Here is a 15,828-nt window from a genome sequence, read left to right as displayed (position 1 = left end):
ATTGCAAGGAATTTGTAGCCAAGTATGAACTGTTCTTTTCAAGGTAGTGAGTTCCCCATCACTCGGGCTGTCAGGCCACTTGACAGGTGTGTTATATAAGGAAAAATTTCTCGTATATTAGAAAAAGACATTGAATGTCTGGTTGAGCTGGATACAATTTAATATACCTTCAAGCCATGAGATTACATGATTCTAGAACATTTGATAACATATGTAAAGTCACGAAAGTCAAATAATTTAATCATACATAACAGAATTATAAGCCCATATTAATTAAAAAGACCCTATAACTGTACAGTTTAATTAGATCTCACCTTCCCAGAGGCCTGGCTCCTCCTTGGACCCACAGTATCAGTTACTTAATAATACTCAGGTGGTGAGAAATAGTGACGCATCTTCAGGACGCGTCAAGTTCCTCCCAGTTTTCAATATGGAGGTCACCAGCCGCTCTTTCACTGGCTCTGGGGAAAACCACGGCACCTAAAAATGGACCATGACCTTTGGAAGAATATCTAAAATAGTATCTGTATTTTTAGGTGGTTGAGCTGCAAAACAAAGCTTCTAGAAGAAGTTGGTCATTTCTGCCCCTTCCATACCTGAACTTGTAAATCTCCCCAAAGAGTTCAGAGATCCTACCTTGCACATTTGGAAGTCAATTCTTATAGGTTTGCGGGTAGGAAATATTCTCATATTGTAGCTGATGCAGATAAAACTCCCCCTTCTTCCACTGACCTATGACTTACTGGATTATTGTCTCATCTGAGTCCTATCATTTGCTGGTGTTCATTGCCTGCAAGTTTTACAAGAGTTCTTGCTTCCCAAGTTCCTGACTATTGTGTTTGGGTTACCCTTCAAAATGCACGGGGCTCGCAAAAGAAAGGTAGTTCATAGAAGAACAGAATGTTCTCTAATGTATGTGGATGTTCGTCCCCCCCCCCCCCCCCCCCCCCCCCCCCCGTTAAGGGGAAGCCTGTGCAGTGCCACACTTTGCAGGACAAAGCTGGCCATGAAGAGTCAGGGTGACACCTGGGTGGGGGGTGGGGAGGACAAATAGCGTGATGGAGAGCATAGGCCCTAGCAACAGGGAGGTTTGCTTCCTGATTCTAGAACACTTACTGCGTGACCTTTCATAAGTTCCCTAACTTTTCTGTGCCCTGGTTTCTTTATCTAGGAAAGGAAAATAATGAAATTGACTTGGGTTTGTATTGGACAAAATAACATACTCCGGTGGGATACAGTTAAGCACTTAATAAATGTGAGCTGTTATTATTCCTCTCAACGGTATTGAGAGAAACCCCATGGTTTCCGAGCAGCAGGAATCAGCTGGAATCTTGTAAGTAAGGAACGCTGAGAGCTAAAGGCCTTATGGGAGTTTGGCCCTGGGATGGGAGTTGTGAATCTGTGATAAAGAACTTTCTTTCCAGAGAAGGGTCCTGACTTGTAATAGAGAGCCCAGGTTGACTGATGTGAGCCAGCTCCACAGTCTTATCTGTCCCCTGTCTAGTTTGCATCTCCTGTGAGGGTTCCAGTCAGTGCTTCAGCCAAGACCCCATGGCGACTTACTACTGCCCCCTAGAGGACTGAGGAAGTCGCTAGCAGGAGCCAGGTCTGCTCTGCCAGGAAGTGGCCATGTTAGCGACTTCCCTCAGAGCTGGAATATCTTCAAGTGAATCTGGGGTCACTTAGTGTCTCAGCCTCTCCTTTCCTCACCAGAAGAATGGGGAGAGTAATGTCTCACAGACAGGATCGTGGTGAGAATCAAATAAGATAGGAGCACGTGTGAAAATTTATGATTCTAGATGTTTCTGTCATTATGTAGTGGTTATAGTAGCAATAATTATTCTCTTTGACAATTCTCTTTAAGGGACCCGCTAGGGTGAGAAGACTTTGCAATAGGGCTCTCCCTTAGAATCAGAGTAGCCATCAGGCTCTGACTGTGGTTCTTAGTCCCACACCCTGATACAAAATAGCTTTTCAGGGCGGTAGAGGGCTAGGCCCCAGCCTCCATGACAAATTTGCAACCTCCTGAGGCCAGGAGGGGGTATTTTCTGGGACCTGGAGGAGCTAGACTTTCCCCCCTGCCTCTCTGAGAAGCAACAGGTTGGTGGTAATGGTAAGGTGCAACCTAATTTCGACACAGTCCTTATCAGAATTTTCCATACTTCTAGCTTAGCCCTGCCCCCAGTTCCCTTCCCACCTTTGCTCCAGGGGCATTCTCATCGGGTGGGGCGTGGCTTGCTTCTTCTTTTCTTTTCTTTCCGTCTTTTTTTTTTTTTTTTCTTTTTTTCCCTACAACCACTTGGAAAAGCTGCCTTGAGGGACCTGAGGCTGAGGGTTGCATAAAAGCTCAAGGGAACTCTGTCCATCACACTCAGGACCTGCTTCCTTCCACTTAACCTCCACCAGCCTCTTGCGCTCCCGCTGGCACCATGCTGAAGAAGGCCCTGATAGTCACAGCCTGGTTTACCTTGGCTGTGGCTTACCCTGTAATACTCCCGGGTAAGTGGACCATTGGGAGGTCTGTTGGAGAATGAAACTAAAATTCTTTTATGGGGTGTATGTGTGGGGTGTGTGTGTGTGTGGGGGGGGTCTTTCTGCAGAAACAGAAAGAGCAAAAGACAAAGACTAGCAGTGAATGTTGTAAAGTGAAATGGGTGAAATTATATCCACTCGGTGTTAAGTTGGAGATGGGCAGGTGGCAGAGCCCCGGTGCCTTGGACACATGGAGTGCTAAGCTAAAATGTGGATTAGGTGCTTGAATTGATCTCATAAAGGTAATAAGTTTGGGCTAGATGGGCTTAGGGTGGGTGATGGGAAAACATCACTACCGAGGGTTTTCTGTGGCCCTATTCACTCTTGGGTCCTAAAGAGGCTTTATTCTATTTAGTGCCGGTTGAAAAGTCCTAGGTTGTATCCTCATTTTATAGCAGAGTGCAGTTCAGAGTGCTTCAGCAGTTCATTCAGTCACGTGCAATGGAAATCGGGGTGTCTGGAATGGAAACTTAGGAAGCACAGTGAGAAAGGAAAGAAATAGGGGTCTTCCTGAACCGGAGAGAAAAGGAAAGCTTTCCCCTAAGGGCTTTCTTTTCTACTTCTTTCCGAATTCAATTTGATTTCTCGGGAGAAAGGGTGTTCATTCTTTTGCGTTAAAATAATTACTTTCAGGGCCACTGGGTGACCTAGTCAGTTAAGCGTCCAAGTTTTGATTTTGACTTAGCTCATGGTCTCATGACTCGTGAGTTCGAGCCCTGCTTCGGGTTCTGTGCTAACAGTGTGGAGTCTGCTTTGGATTCTCTGTCTTTCTTTCTCTCTGCTCATCCCCCACTCATTCTCTCTCTCTCTCTCTCTCTCTCAAAAATAAATAAACGTTAAAAAAAAACTTTAAAAATAATTACTTTCCCCCATCCTCTTCCTCCCAGAACTCCCTCTGGTACCTTTCAATTGATGAGATGCTGTATTTGGGGTTCTTTACTGCATATGCATGAATGATACAGCATAGTGACTAAATTAGAGAGCTAATGATTTTGGCCTCATTGGCAGTGTGCCCATAACCTGGTCACCGAGGCTAGGCAGCCACAATGACTGGGTATATTTCACTACAGTGAAAGATTCACTACAGGCTCCAGAAGACCCTGGTTGTAAGCTCATCAGGTCTACATGGTTATGATGCTCTTATGGTGAGCAAACCCCCAAATATCTGGATTGTGCATTCTGTGGGAGAGACTGGGAAGTTGGGTCCTAGACTTCACCCGGTAAGTGAAAAACCGGTAGGAGTAGCCCATTTTAGGGTTCCATTCTAGTTTATGCACCTTGGAAATAGCTGTTTTCCTGGCTCCTTCCCCTTTTGGTTTCTCTTTTTAGTTTTCAGGAACCTGGAAGGATTATATCCAAAGAAGGATATCCTTGGAGTTTTTATTCTGTTTCTGTCTGACTAATTTGTATATAGAGGCACAGTATTGAATTCTTCTTCCTAAACTGACCCTCTCAAAGAAAGATGGTGTAGCGGGCTTTGAGCATACTCCCGGGTGGCAGTTAAAGTCTTCTGCCCTTTCTAGCACTTGGCAGGAAAGAAACTTGTGGTGAGACCACATTTGACTCAATATACTCTTTTATGTTCCAGATTTTCCCCGGAAAAAGATCTAGCTTGAAGTAGTGTAGAGATGGTGAAAATATTCTTCCTAGATAGTACTTAAATAATTCTTCTCCTTCTTCCTCCTCCTCCTCCTCTTCCCCTTCTTCTTCTTCTTCCTTTTCCTCTTCTTCTTCTTCTTCTTCTTCTTCTTCTTCTTCTTCTTCTTCTTCTTCGTTGTCATCTTCTTCTTCTTCTTCTTCTTCTTCTTCTTTTTTTTTTTTTTGGCTCCTCTGGAATTCATTACTGACCTAGACTTGACCACTGACCTTGAGTTGATTAATGCCCTTGGATTTACCGCTGAACTAGAGTCCCCCACCGACCTGGAGTCATCCACCACCACAGAATTCACTGCCACCTTGGAGTTGACCACTGACCCAGAGTCCCCCACCGACCTGGAGTTGTCCACCACCGCGGAGTCCACTGCTGCCCTGAAGTTGACTACTGACCCAGAGTTCTCCACCGATCTGGAATTTTCCACTGACCTGGAGTCCTCCACCGACCTGGAGTTGTCCACTGACCTGGAGTCCACGGCCACCCCAGAGTCAACCGCTGACCTAGTCTCCATTGGTGTAGAATCGACCACGGATGTGCATCTTGAGAACACACCGACCTTTGGTAGGTGAGGGTTTGGGCTTCAGAGGAGGCCTGGGCAGGAGTTGGTGAGCTCCCATTGCATTTCTGAGAGAAAACCTGCTTTCCTCCAGTGTACTTGATTTCCCAATGTAAGCTGATGATCAAAGCCATCCTCCATTTTGTTGTCCTAGAATTATCTACTGAAGTGGAATCAAACACTGATAGCTCTGAGGAAGCAACTGCTGAGGCTACAGGTAAGGATTTCTGACTTCAAAAATGCAGAAATTTCTTCCTTCCTCCTTTTCCTTGTTTATAGGTCATTGCATAGAAATGTCCTGAGGGGGGCGCCTGGGTGGCGCAGTCGGTTAAGCGTCCGACTTCAGCTCAGGTCACGATCTCGCGTCCGTGAGTTCGAGCCCCGCCTCAGGCTCTGGGCTGATGGCTCGGAGCTTGGAGCCTGTTTCCGATTCTGTCTCTCCCTCTCTCTTTGCCCCTCCCCCGTTCATGCTCTGTCTCTCTCTGTCCCGAAAAAAAAAAAAAAAAAAAAAAAAAACACGTTGAAAAAAGAAAGAAATGTCCTGAGGTATCTTATACATTTGGGGATACTTTTGCTGCTTTGTTCTCTATGGTGTTCTCTATGGTAGAGGGAAGTTTTGCCAAAAGTTCTCTGAAACTTGTAGAAAATTGAAACATTTTCCCTGAGTGTCAGAAACCGGAATTGCTTGGATGCCAACATAGCTCCATCCCAGAGGTCTGCCCAGACCTGACCAGGACCAGCCTTCAGGGCTTCTCAAAGAGGAGGGGCTTGGTGTCTCCAATGGACTGAAGTATGTGGTGGCCAAAAAGGGGTTGACAATTTCCTTTTCTTTGCCAGTTCATTACCATTCAGTTTACATAGAGAACTTTTTGAGAGAAGGTTATGGTAAATGTAAATCTTATTTGAATATAGACTGAACAAAAGAGAAAAGAGATTTAAAAGCTTTATGAGTTAAGCAGTGGTCCTATCTTTGCCCATCCCTCTTTCCAGTCTCTACCTTCTTTCATTTTTCTGTCTTCCACCTAGCCAAGAGGCCATAAGATTTCGATGCTTTCTACCCCCACAAAACAAACCCCAATACTTTAAGGGATGCCTGGGATGTTTGCTAAGAAAGACTCTTGGGTCTTACCTACAAAAGCAAATTTCTATACGATCTGATTCTTATGTCTGCAAATAATAGCTAAAATTTATCGCGATTGTCTATATTCCAGCACTGCTCTAAGTGTATTGGGGTTCGCAGGGAGTAGTGGGAGGAATCTAGAAATGGTATGTTAGTGGAAAGGCCTCTTTTGAGAAAGTGTTGTTTCCCTGGCTTTAACATCTTCCTCTTCCACTAATTGTCTTCCTCGAAGAATTGACATCATTTGCAACACGAAGCTCTACCCAAACTGTAATCTGGCTTGATTCAAGAGTTCATCTGTGTTAATGGTGTCTCCCCCTGCCCCCTCCCATGGGACGTTAGGAAAATTCTCATGTTTGACTCCAAGATCCATCTGGTCATTTTTGCTAATACACTGGACCTCAACTGGACTGTGGAATTTACCCATAAAATGAGGGTCTTTGTTTTTTTTCCCCTCACCATAATGTATTTACTTATTTAACCTTTTTTTTTCAGTTTTATTGAGATGTAATTGACATCAGCTTAAGGTGTACAATGTAGTGATTTGATATGAATGTATATTGAGAAGCTGTGGTTTTTAATAGAGAAAATCAATGGAAGTTTTAACCTTTTAAGTTAAGAAATTTACTCCTTTATTTCTAGAAAATGTCACTGCCACTTATTCAGAAGAGCTCATGACTAGAGGACCAGGTAAGGCCAAACAGCTTTGTCTTTCTTGCCTATTCTTGGTCTTTAAGGGATTTTTTTTTTTTCTTGGGAGGCTTTCCAGAACAGACTCAGGAAGTGGGACTCTGGTAGGTACTCTGCCTCTGTTTATACCCTTCTCACTCATGTCTGCTCAGCTTCTGGGGGAGAAGAGGGAATGAAGTTATAACAAGTGCACGTGCTGCTCTTAGGGACTTGTAAGTGAGTGGAGACCTCCCCTTAAACCAGATCATCCTCATGGAGTGCATCTGTGTTCCATTTATAACAGTAGGATTTCAGGTATGGCAGAGGATCCTGGCAGTTGGGAGAAGGAAGGTGTGGGTGCCACAGACTTAGTGGAGCCCTCTGTTTACCAGGGCTACGTGACACGGTTAACTGAACGCTAGACCCACTGCGAGTGATCCTTACTGACTGAATAAAACCATTTCTTTACTTAATTTCAGAAGAGCCCAGCACCTCCGTGGGAAGCAACGAGTATGTCTAAGTACCTTTTTGTAAGTTTCTTCTCTCTGGCCCTGATTCCTTATCAAGGGTTTGATACCATTTTCAGTGCTGGTTTTCGTACACTGGGAAAGGAGTCCAAACTGACAACTTCCAAGATGCTGAGATCAGTTATAAAAGCTCACATGAGCTCAAAGGCAACCTCTTTCCTCTCTGATGTTTGTCTTGATTGTCTGGTTGTTCAGCAACCAAATAAGCATACGATAAACAAGTCTTCTTGCTTGAGTTTCCCAAGATTGCATTTTCCTGTCTATCTTGGTTGTGGATTCCAATTCAGTATATGGAGTCTTTTACAAAGGAAGAGCCTGAAGAAAAGTCATCAGATTTTCCAATGCACAGACTATATAATTCAGTTAAAAACTGTAAAGCCTCAGAGTTCTGAATCAGGAGGTCCCAGTTTTACTAAGTGGCCTCATTTTGGGCTTTTTTGGGAAGCCTCTAAAATGGTTTCTTCATGAAATAAAGTGGCTACCTGGACAGTGTGTAAATATCTGACTTGAGACACAAGGAGAGGGAGGGAGAATAAGGAGTTTACACCTTAAAGAAATGAAGTCACATGTCCAAGGTCACAGTAGGCAGCGGGAAAGATGGGGGTGATCTATTGAATGCTAGTTTCTCTTGGTAACTCCTTTTTTTTTTTTTTTTTTTTTAATTTAGAAAATGAAGCAGATTTTCCATTAGTTGTGACCATCACCCTTCTAACCACAACTTTCTGAGAAGATTCTGAGCTTCTGAACAAGGCTTCCACCCCATTATTGGAGATTGAATATTATAAAAGCCTAGATGTACCTGTTGAAGATAAACAGAGTGACAGGAGTTGTACCCACACAAAGGAGGGCGTCTTTTAACAGTGTCCCATTTCGCAGGGGCTCAATAAATGTTGATTAGAATTGAATTTTGAGAGGGGTTTTTTTGAAAGGGACAGATTGCTTATTTGCTTTGTGTTAGTACTAATAATCATTTTATTCCTCTCTGGTAGATACTTTATAACCAGGCTTTAACTCTTGATGGCCCCAAGAAAGCATGAAATCAACTATGGAAAATATATTAGTTTTCCTATTCCTGCTATAACGAATTACTACAAATTCAGTGGCTTAAAACAACACAGACCTATTTTATAGTTTTGTAGCTCAGAAGTCTGAAGGCATCTCACTGGGTTAAAAATGTGTTGCTGGGGCTGAGCTCCTTCCTGGAGACTTTGTGGAAGAATCTATTTTCTTGCCTGCTTTGTTTGCCCCTCTTTCATCCCGAAAGTCAACAGTGGCTGTTTGACTCTCTCATTATATCACAGTTACTGACGCTGACTACTGCCCGTCTCTTCCACATTTAGGGACCCTAAGAACACACCGGGCCCTACCTGGATAATCCAGGATAATCTCCATTTCAAAGTCAGTTGACTAGCAACCTTAATTCCCATTTGCCATGTAACGTAACATATTCACTGATTCTGGGAATTAGTCAGTGAGCATCTTTGTGAGGCCATTATTCTTCATACCACAGACAGGACAAGACATCTCACTCTAAAACTGGTTTGGTTCATTACAGGATGGAGATAATTACCCATACTTTTTTTTTTTTCTTACACTAGATTTTTACAAGAGGATATATATGAATTTATCTAAAATTAGTTGGCGTGGCACATATTTGTAATTTTGCAGTATGCAATAGCGTAAATGACAAACTAAAATGGCAGAAATGTAGAGTGATAGGCAGAGTTGAAAGTAGGGAGAATACAGATTTTAGGTGTATATCTACCACTTGGGAACCCCAGCTTCCTTATGGAAAATGAGTCAATTATACCAGGTTGATTGAAAATTCCCTTTTTCTTCTTAATATATTTCAACACAGAATACACCAGTGTTTGGGAATATTAACTTAAAGAAATAGTAGCTTACTAGCTTGTCTCAGGGAAAATTATTCCATGCTTTCCAGTGATTTTTACACAATACGCAATAAATCCCTCACTCTTAGGATGAGTTGACCACAGAGCGCATCAGATTTTAGGATTCTTTACCCTGGCTCTATCAAGCCCCTTATCTCAGGTCTTTTCTTCTAAATAGGAAAGTAGTTCCAAGGCCTCTGCTGATCTCTTTTAAGACGATAAATCTATTTCTGTTTTGCCAGTCAACTATTTTTCCAATTTTTCTTCCTATTTTCTCCTTCGTTGCAAGTACATTTCAGCATGGACTTTTATGATGGACCGTTGGAATGGTTTATGCAATTTAGCCAGGAAAATGTGATAGCTGCCTCCAGCTAGGCACTCATTAGTACCTATCTAGAATAGAAAAAAAATTTTCATTTCAGATTCTGACTGATTAGTTAAAGGTAGCTGCCTAGAGACTAATGAGATGACTACCAAACCTGGGGATTGGTTGAAGGGGGAATTTGTAACATGTGTGCTGACCATTTGCTGATCCTAGTAGAAGTGGCATTGAAGCTATGGGTTCAGATGAGGTCATTTAGGAATAGTATATATACTGGAGGAGTTAGGCACCTGACAGAGTCTTATAGAAACTTGACATACAGAGCAAGCAAATGACAAAGAGCCCCACACAATTACTGTCCTCATAATTGCAGCTACCACTGAAGGCTTGCCTATGTGAGGCATGGACTGAGCTGAGAGCTTTACATAAGTTACTTACACCACGTAAATATGTATGATATTATTAATTGCATGCAATTGTGCCCCAAAATAAGTAATACTTGTGCGATTTATAGACAAATATAAATATCAGCTTGAAACATGAAAAAAAAATGCTGTTACAACGCAGTAACAACAACAATAAAGAGTTACAGGACATTTTAGAACAATCATAAGGAAAATTATAAACCACAATAAACAGAGACCAAAAATAGAATGGTTAATGGCATAAGAGAAATAAAGATAATCCTTAACTATCTGTGGAAGCCTGCTTGGGGGAAAGTGGTACCAAATAGAAGGAGGCCAGTTGTCCTCATAACTTGCTGGCGAGGCTCAGGGGTTACAGGCACAAGGTGCTGTTAAGATTAGGCTTAAGGACAGGTGATGATGGTGGTAAAACAGGCGACAGGAAACAGGTTCATATCCTCCCTTATTCCAGCAGGTGAGATTAGATTTATTCTCTAGAAAATTGACCCAGAAAAGTGCTGGACTTGGGACCACCATCACTGAAGAAGATACGAGGGAGATGCCATTCTAAAAGCAGGGCAGTGGAGTGAAGTGAATGGACAGACACCCAGTCTCTTACCCTGGCCAGCTCCAAAGTGCCAGCAGTTATGCCTGCCATGCAGTCTTCAAATTCTTCTGAAGAGTTGGAGTGGTCTCAGAGGTAGCATCTGGAGATAGGTCTTCAACAGACTGGGTCTCAGGCCACCCGATCGTTCTCCTGTGAGGCACACGATTCTATAAAAGCCTTGCAAGGCACTCAGTTTTCTGATTATCTCAGTGCTTCATTTTCATGTATAAAAAGAAAGCAGAGCATCACCAGACATTTGAAGAAAATCTCCATCAAATAACAGTTAAGGAGCAGTAAAAGGGGAATTCAGAAGAAACGTAGAAAACACGAAGAGCAGAAGAAATCTTTAAGAAACTGTAATGGATAAATTCTGAGGGATAAGAATGGATACTGCATCCTTGCAACAAGAATAGGTTGCTATTGAATAAAGAATCAACCAGCGGTGCCTGGTTGGCCCAGTGGGAAGAGCATGAAACTCTTTTTTTTTTTTTTTTTTTTTTTTAAGTTTATTTTTGAGAGAGAGAGAGAGCACACAATCAGGGGAGGGGCAGAGAGACTGGGACAGAGGATCTGAAGCTGGCTCTGTGCTGACAGCAGGTAGCCCCATGTGGGGCTCAAACTCATGAACCATGAGATCGTGACCTGAGCTGAAGTCAGCCGTTCAACCATCTGAGCCACCCAGGCGACCCTGAAAGAGTGTGCAACTTCTTGATCTTGGGGTCATGAGTTTGAGCCTTTGCCGGGTGCACAGATTACTGAAAACAATAAATAAAAACTTTAAAAAAAAGAATCAACCAGAAAACATAGAAATACTGGCAATTGTGAATTTAGATGATAAGGTTAATAGAAGATGAAATTAAGAAACTCCCTTATAAAAAAACAAAAAGGAAAAGAGATAGTCAGTGAGAAAAGAAATGAGAAAATTCAATTAACACAAATTTCAAAGAAAACAGAGTGGGAAAGAAATTATCAATGAAAGGCTGCATTTCCCAAAACTTAAGCACAGCTCTCTGTATTGAAACTGCCCAGGGTTCATCCATAGGCCCACACTTAGCATTTGCAGGGGCCAGTGCAGGAATGTAAATGGAAGTTTGCATACTCTATCTCTAAATACACACAAGTTTTAAACTGAGCTAGATAGAACCTAGGTTCCGGTCACATATCCACCCATGTATACTGCCTTTTCCTTGGAGACTGCCCCTTTGACCAAGCCTAGAGACTAAAGGAGCCCTGTGTTCCCCCACACCACCCATGCCCTTGTGAAGTGAGGGGCAGGCAGGGACAAGCTGTTTGCAGGAATAGCAAGAGGGAAGCTGGTCTGGTAGGGGAATGACTTGGTCAAGCTTGTGTGGGAACCTGCTAGGCAAGGTTTCCTCCCTCATGTCTCACTTCTGATTTGGGATTTCCAGAAAGTTTTGAACACCTCCCTGGTGTATAGCCTTGAGCATGGGAGTGGCAGATAGCACAATTCCCCTGGGGGGTGGGAGAACCCATCTGCCTTGTTTCTGGTGCCCCAAGGCAGAGAAGCTATGAATTGTTTCTCTTTACACATTCACAATCCTGCATTCTTAGTCCTGAAGGGCCTGTGCCCTCTCCCATAATTCTTGTTTTTTTCAAGAATTTACTTGCTGAGGGGCACCTGGGTGGCTCAGTTGGTTAAGCATCTGACTCTTGGTTTCTGCTCAGGTCATGATCTCATGGTTTGTGGGTTTGAACCCTGCATCTGGCTCCCCACTGAGCATGGGGCCAGTTTGGGACTCTCTCTCTCTCTTTCTATTTCTGCTCCTCCCCCATTTTCTCTCTCAAAATAAACACTTAAAACAAAAACTTACTTGCTCAGCTTTTAAAATAATTTCTAATGAGAGTAAAGAGAAAAAACAATGCCTTTGGTTTTGATGTTTGTGTGGGGACCCTTTCTAAATTTCAGGACCCAGGATCGGGGGCCCATCCTGGAACATTGAGACCCCAGTACTATAAATGAAAAAGACAATCCACATCAGCATATATCTAACTCAATTTTAGGGATAAAAAGATGATGCTGAAGATCTCAGTGAGAAGAACAGTCATTTGCAATGAACTGAGGGTCAGCATGATAATGGAACAAGAGAGGAAGCCAGAAAACAGTGGAAAGGAGTCATAAACATTCTGTGTAAAAATAATTTTCAACCTAGAATTTTATATCCAGTCAGAGTATCAATTGAGTGTGAGGGTAGACGAAAGTCACTCTCAGACAAAAAAGATCTCGAAATATTTGCCTCTCATGGATTCATTTGCAAGAAGATATGGCACGATGTGCTTCACCAAAGGGGGAAAAAAACAAGAAAGAGGAGGGCATTAACTCAAGATATTAATAATCCTACTAAAAAGACAGCAAAGAAAATTTCCAGGACAGAACCAAATTATTTGATAGGTGTGAGGGTGAGGAAAACTGCATTGAGAGACACATTGCAGATTTAGCTAGAGGTTGCAGGATGGCTTAGGTGTTTAAAAAACAGACACACAAGTAAATGAGGAAAAAGATAATGATTAAATCTAGGAAAAACAAAAAGTCCTGCAATGAAGGAAATATAAGTATAAGGAACAGGCGATGTTAGGTGCAGAGTTGGCGTTGGTGAAGATAGGAATTAACAATAAACAAAGGCAAAGTACTTTTTTGTACTAAAAGAAGTCATCGCCAAATAATCTTCAGCCGTTGGAGCTGGACACTGCAGGGCTTACTAGGAGGGAGCAGTCCCCTTGCTGTCATTCACCCCACCTCTGTCCTCATCAGAAACAATTGGGGAAGAGCGAGATTGTTATCAGAGGCCAAGTGGAGAGTGAAGGGTTGGAGTCGGGAGTGAGCTTTCCTTCTCCTTCCCTCTTGGTGCTTTCCCCCCATGAAACCACCTAGGGAATCTGCGAGAGAATTACAGTAAAACCTTGGTTTGTAAGCATAATTCGTTCTAGAAACATGCTTCTAATCCAAAGCACTCGTATATCAAAGTGAATTTCAAGAACCATTGGTTCAGTTGTGATCATGTGACATTCGGCATCATGTACTACTCGCATTGCAAGGCATTGCTCATTTATCAAGTTAAAATTTGTTAGAAAGTTTTGCTCATCTTGCAGAACACTTGAAGAACAAGTTACTCTCAATCCACGGTTTTACTGTACTTGTAAAGGCCTCGTCATAGGGCTGTGTAACCTGGCACCTGGCTTCTCTCAAGGCCAGTGATGACAGAAAAAGAGAGACATTGAAGAAAAAAAGAGAGTGACCAAGATGAAGCCACAGTGTCCTCTATAACTCATTCTCACAAGTGACATATCCCCATTTCTGCCACATTCTATTTTTAAAATTAACTTTACTTAAACAAGAACAAAACCAATAACATTTCACCCATTCCCCCCCACTCTCCACCCCCTACTTCTGGCAACCACTAACCTGTTCTCCGTATCTGTGAGCTTTTTTTTTTTTTTTTTAAAGTTTATTTATTTTGAGAAAGAGAGAGAGCAAGTGAGCAGGAGAGGGGCAGAAAGAAAGAGAGAAAGAGAGAATCCTAAGCAGGCTTTGCACTGTCAGGGCAGAGCCCAATGCAGGGCTTGAACCCTTGAACCTTGAGATCATGACCTCAGCTGAAACCAAGAGTTGGACACTTAACTGACTGAGCCACCTAGGTGCCCCTATATGAGCTTGGGTTTTTTTTTTTTTTAATAATTAAACTTTTATTTAAAATTTCATATATAAGGGAGATCATACGGCATGTCTTTTTCTGTCTATTCACTTAGCATGAGATACTCTGTAGGTCATTCATGTTGGCCCCAATTCTTTTTTATGGTTGAGTATTTCTTTTCTTTTTTATGTCTGAGTAATTTATGGTCGTTATTTCTTATCTTTTTGGTAATTTCCATCTAACAGGTGTTAGGTGATATCTCATTATGGTTTTGATCTGAATTTCCCTGGTGATTAAGGATGTAGAGCATCTTGTCATGTACCTGTTGGCCATCTGTATGTCTTCTTTGGAAAAATGTCTATTCAGATCTTCTGCTCATTTTTTTATTAAAAAAATTTTTTTTTAAGTGTTTTTATTTATTTTTGAAGGAGAGACAGACAGAGCATGAGCAGGGGAGGAGCAGAGAGAGAGGGAGACATAGAATTTGAAGCAGGCTCCAGGCTCTAAGCTGTCAGCACAGAGCCCGATGCGGGGCTCAAACTCACGAACTGTGAGATCATGACCTGAGCTGAAGTCAAACACTTAACTGACTGAGCCACCCAGGCACCCCAGAGCTTCTGCTAATTTTTTACTTGGGTTGTTTTTTGGTTTTGTTTTTGTTTTGCTATTGGGTTGTATGAGTTCCTTATATATTTTGGATATTAGCTCTTTATCAGATATATTATTTGCAAAGATTTTCTCCCATTCAGTAGGTTGCTTTTTCATTTTGCCAGTGGCTTTCTTTACTGTGCAGAAGCTTTTTTAAAGGTTGGGGGTGCCTGAGTGGCTCAGTTAGTTAAGCATCCGATATCAGCTCAGGTCATGATCTCACAGTTCATGAGTTTGACCCCCGCATCTGCTGTCAGCACAGAGCCCGCTTTGGATTCTCTATCCCCCTCTCTCTCTCTGTCCCTCCCCCATTTGCTCTCTCCCCACTCCTCTCTCTCTCTTGCTCTCAAAAATAAATAAACTTTAAAAAAGATAAAGTTTGATATAGTTCTGCTTGTTTATTTTTTGCTTTTGTTGCTTTTGTTACTAGTGTCAGATTCCAAAAATCATCACCAAGACATATGTCAAGAAGCTTAGTGTCTATGTGATATCTGCCATATTCTCTTGGTCACCCACACCGATCCTGATATAATGTGGTAGGGGCCTAACAAGAGTGTGAAACCCAAGATGCTGGTCATCTCATGGTGATAGTTTTGATTAAAAAAAAAAAAGCATGATTTTTAGATATAACACCAACAATACAATCCATGAAAGAAATAATTGAGAAGCTGGGCTTCATTAAAATGAAACTTTTGCTCAGCAAAAGATGATGCCAAGAGAATTAGAAGGTGAGTTGTCAACTGGGAGGAAATATTCGCAAAAAACATCTGATAAAGAATTGTTATCCCGAATGGACAAAGATCTCTTAAAACTGAACAATAGGATGGGGTGCCTGGGTGGCTCAGTCGGTTGAGTGTCCAACTTTGGCTCTGGTCCTGATCTCACAGTTCGTGGGTTCAAGCCCCACATTGGGCTCTGTGCTGACAGCGCAGAGCCTGGAACCTGCTTTGGATGCTGTGTCTCCCTCTGTCTCTGCCCCTCCCCTGTCCATACTCTGTCTCTCTGCCTCAAAAATAGACATGAAAAAAATTAAATAAAATATTAAAAAAAAAAAACTGAATAGGAAAACAAGATGTGAAGGTGGGGGACAGAATTGCCACTGTCTTAAATATCAACCACAAATTCAAAATAAGTGAGGCTCTTTCTTGTCTTGCCTGGGATCCCTCAAACTCTACTGCTAATTTAGGTTAAGTGTTGTGGCATTTTGATGTCATATTCTAGTATTCTTCTGCACTCCTTCTTCATTA

The 15,828-nt window shown here is 42.2% G+C and overlaps 1 protein-coding gene across 3 annotated transcripts; it reads left to right on the top strand.

The window, feature by feature from the left end:
- Positions 1 to 1,204: 1,204 nt before the first annotated feature.
- LOC123590867 (sialidase-like) lies at positions 1,205 to 7,963 on the top strand. Of its 3 annotated transcripts, XM_045464458.1 has the most exons (7): positions 1,205 to 1,333; positions 2,376 to 2,499; positions 4,385 to 4,747; positions 4,897 to 4,959; positions 6,505 to 6,552; positions 7,011 to 7,061; positions 7,726 to 7,963. In XM_045464458.1, exons 2-6 carry the CDS (start codon positions 2,430 to 2,432, stop codon positions 7,049 to 7,051), a joined length of 585 nt encoding a protein of 194 aa, XP_045320414.1. In that variant the 5' UTR covers positions 1,205 to 1,333; positions 2,376 to 2,429; the 3' UTR covers positions 7,052 to 7,061; positions 7,726 to 7,963. The 3 variants fall into 3 exon arrangements, with proteins under 3 accessions (XP_045320414.1, XP_045320416.1, XP_045320415.1); XM_045464460.1 differs by lacking the exon at positions 1,205 to 1,333 and having other exon boundaries at positions 2,286 to 2,499; positions 4,439 to 4,747; XM_045464459.1 differs by lacking the exon at positions 1,205 to 1,333 and having other exon boundaries at positions 2,286 to 2,499; positions 7,014 to 7,061.
- Positions 7,964 to 15,828: the final 7,865 nt, after the last annotated feature.

Source organism: Leopardus geoffroyi, chromosome B4 (genome assembly GCF_018350155.1).
Source record: "Leopardus geoffroyi isolate Oge1 chromosome B4, O.geoffroyi_Oge1_pat1.0, whole genome shotgun sequence".
In the NCBI taxonomy this organism is placed as follows: domain Eukaryota; kingdom Metazoa; phylum Chordata; class Mammalia; order Carnivora; family Felidae; genus Leopardus; species Leopardus geoffroyi.
The sequence above is the reverse complement of the archived record's forward strand: the minus strand, read 5'-3'. Positions and strand labels throughout refer to the sequence as shown.

Coding starts and splice junctions, on each gene's coding strand:
- LOC123590867 (XM_045464458.1), top strand. CDS start 2,430: ATGCTGAAGAAGGCCCTGATAGTCACAGCCTGGTTTACCTTGGCTGTG. Junction 4,960..6,504: donor AGCAACTGCTGAGGCTACAG/GTAAGGATTTCT, acceptor CTTTATTTCTAG/AAAATGTCACTGCCACTTAT. Junction 6,553..7,010: donor GCTCATGACTAGAGGACCAG/GTAAGGCCAAAC, acceptor ACTTAATTTCAG/AAGAGCCCAGCACCTCCGTG.